Consider the following 9,296-nt stretch of genomic DNA (forward strand, 5'->3'; position numbering starts at 1 on the left):
TTCTCATTCACCTTTGAATCACTGGGGCCCAGCACATAATAGGTGCTCAATGAATGTTTGCTAAAAGCAGGGGTCCTCAAACTTTTTAAACAGGGGGCCAGTTCACTGTCCCTCAGACCATTGGAGGGCTGCTGGAGAGTGCACTGCACATTCCACACATGCGCACCGTGGGCCCGGGACAAATCAGCTGCTAAGCAGGACAGGCAGAGGCGACAAAAACACCTGGCGGGATGGATAAATGTCCTGGGCAGGCCGCATGTGGCCCATGAGCCATAGTTTGAGGACCCCTGGCTAAAAGAATACATGGATCAGAGAAGAAGAAGAAAAATCACAGAGCAGAGTGTAGCACGAGAGAACAGAAACAGAAACAAGTTAAAAGCTAAAGATGAAATGGAAAGGGAGATGGCTGAGTTAAGAATTACAAGGACACAAAATGGAGCAGCCAAATCACAGTCCCCTTAGGAGGCAGCAGCAAAGAACAGAACCAATGCTTAGGAGAGCTGAGAAAGTGATGCAAAAGGCAAATTGGGTTAAACTTTCAAGTGGGTGAATTGTTTTTTCTGATATGACTTCTGGCATTTTCCCATTTTTCTTTAACATTGAATTTCTATACTGAAAGATGATCTATATGAATAAAAAAAGTAGAATTGATCAAAATGCCCAACATTAGTAGAATTGCTTGATAAATAACCATGATTGAGACAGAACTGTCCTGAGAACAGAGGAGTAGGCAGGGAAAAGGTGAAAAGCTTCACTTCACAATGTAGCAGCCATAGAACACGGAGGAGGGGGGCATACCTCTATGCATCTGAGTGAAAGGGGAACCCAACAAGTAGCTGACCCTCAAACCCAGCCCCCCTTCCCCCCAGCCCCCCGACGAGAACAGAGTGCCATGATGCAGTCACAACCTATGAGTGCCCTGGTCAGGGACATCCACAGTCAGTGCAAGGAGAAAATCTGGGCAGCCCATAATTGTCTTCTGAACTAAAGAAATATAGAAACAGGTTATTGCACAATAATTTTAAATTTAAAAAAGCAAATTAAAAAAGTTTATTTAGAAAATCATCCTTCACAACAGTGACTTCTCTAGTGACTGCAGATGATAGCTTTTACCATAGTAAGAGTTTTATCATGATCCACAGAAGAACATGGAATTAGCAACCAGAGGAAGGGAGTTCTAGCACCAGCTCTCTCACACATTAGCCCCGTGACTTTGGTCAAGTAATTTCACAGGCAAGAACATGGAGGCTTAGAGTGTTGGTTTTTTGTTTTTGTTTTCCTTTGTAGAGAAGGGGTCTTGCTATGTAGCCCAGGCTGGTCTCAAACTCCTGGCCTCAAACTAATCTGCCTCCTTGCCCTCCTAAAGTGCTGGGATTACAGGCGTGAGCCACTGTGTCCACCCTAGAGCAATTTCTTTTGACACCTGTTGCCTGCTTGCCTTCCACAAGGCAAAGAGGGAGTAAGAGAATATTTATATGAAAACATATGAAAATCACAAAGCACGACATAATGTCTTGAACTATTTACTATTAATTTCACAAGTTCTGTAGTATTAACGAATTCTGGTTTGATGGTTACCTAATGTTTGCTGATGCTATTTCTGCAATCCTGGTTCTATGGTTAAAAAGTAATATGCCATATAAGTATATTTAACAAACTACATAAGCTAAGTAACTAATTTTCTATAAATAGGTTATGATGCAACATAAACACACGAAGCATTTTAACTGTATTATAAATACAAAACAATGTTGTGTCAGGATTCTATCTCTAGACATATAAAGAATTTTAGTTATAAAAACCAATTTAGATTCTACAAAATTTAAAAAAATCAAATGATAAATAGCTAACATATTTTGAATGCAAAGTTCTCACAACTATGAAACAGGTTCTATTGTTACATCCATTTGCAGATGAAGAAACCAAGGCACAGAGAGGCTAAGGAGGTCTCCAAGGCTACACAAGAAGCAAGTGGTAAAGGCAGAATTCATAGTCAAGCAGTCTATCACTAAAGTGTGTACTTTTCACCATTAGATTACTTTGCCTATCAGTTTTGCAAGCGCTTTTGTGAACCATTATGTATTCTTGCTGGAAAACTAGAACCTCTGCTTCCCCTCCTTTCTCTCTGCTCCAACAGCACCTTGGGCTTATATCTATGAAGCTACGCTGTTAAGTAGTGGCTCCCTTATAAGACCATGAACTTTTTAAGAGCAGGTACCATGTATCTTGATATTCCCCAAGTCTAGCCCCCAGTGAGTTCTGAATGTAAGGGTAGTCTTTGTGCACGTACAGTACCATGCCAATGAGCTAGGGAATGGTTTTAAAGGTACATTAAAGCAATATTTTTTTAAAAAAACAAAACCCAAGCTTTCAAGGGGTTAAATATCATGAAGGCTTTATCCTACCTCCTTCTCATCCACCCCTGGGGAAGTAACTCTGATTAACAGATTAGGATCCTTCCACTTTATGGCATGAGAGAGTTTACAAAGGTCTTACATACATTACCTTATACATTTTCCACAATTATGAGTTCTAAAGAGAGCAGTTAATGGCATTTACATTTTGCAAATATAGAAACTGAGGTTCACACAGGTAAACAGATTTGTCCAAAGATACAGAAAAGTTAAGGGACAAATTGAGAATAGAATTTAGCATGCTTTCTCCCCAACATCATAATTACCATCCAGCTCTCTGAAAATTATACCAACAGAAAATGACCTAGCCCTAATCTGTCTTTGATTCATGCTGAGGAGGAAGGAGACTGCGTGGCCTGGTCCTCCCAGCTATCAAGTGAGCCCTGCTGCTTCGTCTGGTCCCCACCCACCTTTCCCTAGCAAAGGTCACATTTCATAGTAGGCTACTCAATCTTCAGTGCCAAAGGGTACCGTGTTTCAGTGTCTTTGTTTTGTTAAACATTGTTCTCTAGCATTCTACAGACCCATCTGAACTTATTTGTCCTATGATTTGGGGCATACTTGCCTGGCTAATTATTTAGAACTACTGTTCTTTACCTGTGGATATCACTCTTCAGGAACTCTATTACTACATCTTAACATTTTCCATACTCTGGTGATGTTTCACTCCTTCTTAGAAAAACAGTCAGTCTCATTTGTTATGTCAAACATCTGCCTTTGCATTTAAGAGCAAATCCTTCCCAAAATGAAATAATCCAAATATTTATGTTATTTTTTATTTTAGAGATAGGATCTCACTCTGTCATCCTGGTTGGGGTGCAGTGGTTTGACCATAGTTCATTGTAACCTCGAACTCCTGGGCTCAAGCAATCCTTCCCAGCCTCCCAAAGTGCTGGGATTACAGGTGTGAGCTGCTGTATCCAGACCAAATATTTATTTTCTGAATACAGACAACTCTTTAGATGTCAACCAGTTTTAGTTCATTTATCCAGATCTTACTAAGAAAAAATATCACTCAGTAAAAGTCTTTTAAAAGTAGAAGTATTTACTATTTAATTATAACATACGTGCTTCTACATTAAAACCAAGTTTTATCAACTGTGAATATTTAATATAAGGGAAATAATACCAATTATAAATCCAAAACAATTCCTCCAGCATATTTTGACTCAATATTCAACCTCTATTACAAAATTGCTGTGTGATCTAGTACCTTAAATGGAGAAAAAGTATGAAATAAATTGCTTCTTCCTCACCTCTAAAAGAAGAAATATTATGTTTAATTTTCATTTAAAAAAAAAACATTTTGCCAAAAAAAAAAACAAAAAACATTTTGCCTATTTATTTTCTGTAGACCTCCTTTGTGGTCATGCTTAATTATCTCCTGAGAAAGCTTATTCTACAAATAAGAACCTAGGATAAGAAGTATTAATTAAAAGCAATGAGTAATCATAAATATATTTGTATGTTCAGTACTATGTCTAAATATATCTTTCTTAAAATAGCATTGAACATATAAAAAGATGGAAAGTAATATTAGTTAACTGTTAGGAAAATATGAAACATGCAAATCTCCATAGTCTTAAATAATATAAAACTTTATTAAGATTCCACTAAAATATTACGTGTAAGTTTATTAAACAAATATATAGGCATTGTTAAGGCCAATCAGTAATCAGCTTTTCTCAGAATAAATAATACAATAGCAATTCTGCCTAAGTCAAATGTAATGTAAGAAAAGGAAACATTTTACACAGTATGTTCAAGTTTAAAGTCCTTCAAAAAATGTTTATAGTCTCATTTAGGGAAGTAAAGAACAGGTAGAATATTTATGAATTTATAGATGGAAAACAAGCACAAAAAGAGTAGTGACATTTTCCAAGATCATAAGGTTATGAAGCAAAGGATTAAAAATGGGAACAGAGGCCAGGCACAGTGACTCACACCTGTAATCCTAGCACTTTGGGGAGACCGAGGTGGGAGGATTGCTTGAGACCAGAAGTTCAAGACCAGCTTGAGCAAGAGCAGGATACACAAAAAACTGAAAAATTAGCCAGGCATGGTGGCACGTGTCTGTAACCCTAGCTACTTGAAAGACTGAGGCAGGAAGATCACTTAAGCCCAGGAGTTTGAGGTTGTAGTGAGCTATGGCAAGGCCACTGCACTCAGGCCTGGGACAACAGAGTGAAACCCTGCCTCAAAAAAAAGGAACAGAATATTATTAAGCTGACACTCAGTGCTATACAATTTTTCTAGAGACTTTTTTTTTACACAAGTATTTCCCAATTCAGCTAAGACTGAATTCTGGAGGGTAAATTAAGTTGAAGTTAACCATTTAAAAAAGCTAAGATACTGAACTGATTGAAGACCAAAATGAATAACTTTTCATTGTTTGTTTGGTTTATATATACTAAGTAAAGCAAATGAGAATTTTAAAAGCAGAGTAACAGTCTGTCAGAAGAGAAGCAGTTAATTTTACTTTTATCAGGGTTGTAGTTACTCCACCTAATTTCCCAGCCAGTTTTACAATTATTTTTATTTATAAATAAGAAATTGACTCTAGAGCATAATTTCAGTATCAGTCAGCATTTAATCATCCGGCAGGTTAAGTTTGGGGCCATAGAGATAACTATGTAATGTATTCTATGGAGGGTGAAGACCGGCTACATGAAAACATATTTTATTAAAAATGTGGTATCTGTAAGAAGATCTTGACAAACTTTCAAGAACACAAACAATAGAAAATAAGGAATATGAATAGTTAAAAACCTTTGTTCTGCTCGAAATCTTTTGTGGGAATCGCTAAAAATTCTGGGTTTCTACCTTTCTTCCTGCCTCTGCTCAGTCTATGGTAAAGCAAGAAGAGGTCTAAAAATGGGTAAAGGCAGAAAAGGGAAGCAAAAGAGATAGAAGAGTCACCATTAAAGAAGGAAAGAAACAGGTCCCCTGGCATCATTACCATTAGAAACAGTACTGTGAACCTGTATCTGACTCAAGCTCCTTGATTTTACAAGCAATACCTATCCCTATGCATCTCCAACACCTATACTACATAAGTATTGTTTTATCCTCACCAGTAGGTGTTACATTTATTTTACACCAAGGCTTCTGTCTTCTTTGTTAAACCTTCATGGTGACTAGAACCAACTTAGATGCTTCTGATACTAAACTTAGTCGTGGCTTTAGGAAACAGACAAATGGAGAGCAAGCACTCTAAGCAAGTACAAAGTCTACAAAGCAATTCAATAACTGAACCAAGCCAAGACCACAGATTGCCTAATTCTTAGTCCAAGGTTGGCTTGCTGGACCTAGATGCCTAAATGAAAATAAGGCTTATGCAGATACTCTCCCACCTAGAACTTTTGCAGAGGAGTCAAGTAAGGAACAAGCACAAAACCATAATAATATGTACTTATTTGGTCTTATGTCAAAAAGGACAATAAGAAGGCGGTCGTATTTTTAAGAGCAGGAAAAAAGAATACAGAAGAGGTGGATCTGCAGTTCTTGATAAACACTATACCCAGAGTCCAAGGTCAGTGACCACACAGGCAATGATGGAATACATAATGACCATTCTGGACAGCGAATGAAAATAGGAATGATGAGTGTGAGATGCCATTCTAACTAGGTTCAGGTGTAAGTACTAGCATCTGAGTAAGTTTCAGCCCACTGTCAGACTACATATTTAAGCGCCAAAAAGGGAGTTCTGAGAACCAAGTGACAGAAGAGTTGGATAAGAAAAAGAAAGCTTATAAAACAAACAAACAAAAAGACTTCAAACACTACATTTTATTTTGATTTATTTTACTCAGATGCCGAGAGATTGGGTAAGCACCTAACATGTGTATTTATTTAGGGAATCTTGGGCTATTAAGACTGATCGACAAATGTCTTATTTATGAGTCTCACCTAATGCCTGATCCCCAAGGCTAGTGTGATCTTTATCTAGCAAAACAAGAGTGGCCACTGTCCTCTCTCCCCACACAAAACCAATGAAATTGGGAAAACAATAAGGACTACCCCAATAGCTAAAGCTGGAAGTGTCCCCCTTATAATGACATTCAGCAACTATGGGCTAACCATTCACCTTTAAACATGTTAAGTAACCCATGCTCAGTGAATGATGTTGACAAAGAGTGGATGCATGGTGTGATGAAGTCTATGGAAGTCCAGGTATCCAGAGCCATCTGGAAAGAGCCAGGGAAGAGTACTAGGTATTACTGTTAGAGCACAAGATCAATGCTCATCAAAAAAAAGCTACTGACAACTTCATCTCCTCTCCATGCAAACACCACAAAAAGGCTTTAAAATCGTTGGCCTTCCTGCAATTCTAAAATATTTTAAAGAAACTATAGTGAAACGCAGCTGCATCTATTTCTATTTGCAACAGAGCACTTTCGATATTCAAATCTAAGTAAACAGACAGCTAAGAGATTTAATACTTTGCCTTACTAAGATTCTGCCAAATCAGAAAGTAAATACTCTTGCAAGCAAATGTTTAACTGAACACTAAACCAAATAAAGTACTGTTGAGAATTTTTAAGTGGTTAATTGAAAAAGACCGAACAAAGCACACAGTTTTATTTAATTTTTCAAAGATAATGGACCCCTTCGAAATTGAACCTGTCTTGCTCTGAGAATCAGTAAATCAATTAGGAACTCATCAGATCAGCTTTATGTCCCCTACCTACTCCTACAATTTCAATACCCCAGTACAATCAATGATGGAGTCAGCCTTTTACAACCAAAACATCTATTTGCATGAGCTGCAGGAAATAACGGTTAATACAACCCATACTAAGCACTAGAAACAATTTTTTAGCTGGAAAAAATTTAATGGAGCTATGGTTGAGCTGCTGTTCAAAGCTTAGACTTATGTAAGAATTAAAACATTGGGATCACTCTACATATGTAACACATACATCCCCAAATCTTCCTTTTAAACTTAATATGCAACTGCAATATGAATACAAATGCAATTTTTAAAAAACTCTTTAGTAACAAGAATAAAATCCTGTAGCCTATAGAAATTGTAACATTTTAACAATATGCTTAAAACTGGCCATTGAAAGAATTCAGAAGTACACGTTTTCTTATGTAGCAAATTGTTGTTGTTGTTTTGGTTTAAGTTTCAGGTCAGGGAAAGCTCACATGTAACATTTTAAGGAGTGCTCAATATTTCTGCTCCGGGCAAAACTACTGAACTTCAGTCATTATCACACTGTTAGCTACGTCTGTGGAAAACCTATTTGGAGGACAAGTTAACAGGTTTCCGTGGCTCAAGTTTTCTTAAAATACAGAATAAAAAAGTCACCTTGGCATGAATGTAATTAAGAAATCAGCTGTGCGCTTCTCGTTTTTTGAGCTCCCTGAGACTTGCGACATGCCTGCCAACGTAAAGACCTTTCCGAGCAAAGTGACCCGGGACAGAACTTCCCCGGCCGCAGCCCTCGCACACCTGGCCTGGCGCTGGCCGCGGGCGCTGGGGGCCGCGCGTGGAAGCCGCCCGAGGAGCTGTCAGCGGCCGCGGAGCCTCGGCAGCCCCGGCGGCCCCGCGCGCCCACAGCCCGGGCGGCCGTGGGAGGCGGCGGCGGCCGCGGGGCTTGCGGGCCAGGGTCCCAAGGCACCCCCGCCGCCCTCGGTTCCCGGCCGGCCCCTCGGGGCCGGCGCCGCGGCCTAGCGCCGCTGCCCGCCTCACCTGTGCGGCCGCGGCGCCTCTCCCGCCGCCGGTCGCTCTCGTAGAAGCCCAGCGTCTCCGTGTGCTGAGGCGCCGGTGGGGGCCCCTGGCCGCCGCTGCCGCCTGGCTGCTCCGCTTCGCCGCGGCCGTCCCGCTCCTGGCCCTCCGCGCCGCCACCGCCGCCTTCTCCCGGGGCGGCCGCGTCGCCGATGCCCGCCATGTTCCGAGCACAACAAACTGTCCCTGCCGCCTCCCTCCAGCTTCTGGCCCGGCCTCCGCCTCCGGCCGGCCCCCTCCCCGCCTCGCCCCGCCCCTCGCCGGAGCCCGGGCCGCCGCCGCTGCCGCCATCCGCTGCCCGCCGACCGGCGCGCGCCATTGGCGTCAGCGGCGCGTGCGAGACCGCCGGCGTCGCGGCCGCCGCCATCTTCTTCCTGCACTCGCCGTGGCGGGCGGCGGCTTCCCGCCCGGTGGCGGGCTCGGCCGGCCGGGGCGCCGCGCCTGGCTCCATGCCGCCGGGCCGCGCGGCAGGGGAGAGCGGGCGTCTCCGGGGCTCGGGTCGTTGGCCCGGCGGGAGCCGGCCGGGGTCTGCTGCGGCGGCGGCGGCGGGCGGCGGGTCGGCTGCAGAGCCCCGGGGCGGCGGCCGCAGCGCTCGCAGCCCGCTGTCTGCGAGGTGTCCCGCAGCCCGCCCGGGGCCCCTTTTGCAGGCTCTGTGGCCGGAGTGCGCCGGCGCCGCCCGCCCGGCCCTGTCACCGCTGGCGCGGCCGCGGGGGCGGGGGCCTGGCTCCGGGTCCCCGACCCGTGCGAGTGTCCGCCCCGTGTGTCCGCTATTTTGGCTCCGTCTCTTCTGCATATTTATGATCGTCCGTCCCATTCCCTGGCCTCTGGGTGTCCGTTGGCAGTTTCCAAATCACTGGGGCGTGAAGCAGCTTGGGGGAGCCTCGCAACAGGTGGGGGCGCGGGGGGCGGCGGCCGGCCCGGGGACTCGGCTGGACGCGCAGAGTGCGTTCTGCGTTCGGCGCGCCCGGGGACATGCTAGGTAGACTGCCTTTTGGATGTGGGTCAGGAGACGGCCCTTGTCCGCCACTGTGTTCTTGCTCCGTCATTTTACTTATGCAGAATCTGTCCCTTCCAGCTTGGCGCGTGGCCCTGCACTGAGCGCCGCGGCAGGACCCCCGGCGCGGGGCCGTGGAGGCGAAGATGCCCCG

At 43.7% G+C, this 9,296-nt stretch overlaps 1 protein-coding gene across 2 annotated transcripts in view; it reads right to left on the bottom strand.

Moving 5' to 3' along the window:
* The window catches only part of TAPT1 (transmembrane anterior posterior transformation 1), a 62,951-nt gene extending 54,596 nt beyond the window's left edge, over positions 1-8,355 (bottom strand). The window contains exon 1 of one of the 2 annotated variants that reach the window (XM_012737539.2): positions 8,113-8,355. In XM_012737539.2, the coding sequence (XP_012592993.1) occupies positions 8,113-8,311 (199 nt within the window). In that variant the 5' untranslated portion in view covers positions 8,312-8,355. Of the gene's footprint in view, positions 1-7,728; positions 7,906-8,112 lie in introns of those variants that run through there. The other variant, XM_076001110.1, reaches the window with a different exon arrangement.
* Between the last annotated feature and the right edge of the window lie 941 nt (positions 8,356-9,296).

The sequence above is a fragment of the Microcebus murinus genome, chromosome 3 (genome assembly GCF_040939455.1).
Source record: "Microcebus murinus isolate Inina chromosome 3, M.murinus_Inina_mat1.0, whole genome shotgun sequence".
NCBI classification, from domain to species: Eukaryota; Metazoa; Chordata; class Mammalia; order Primates; family Cheirogaleidae; genus Microcebus; species Microcebus murinus.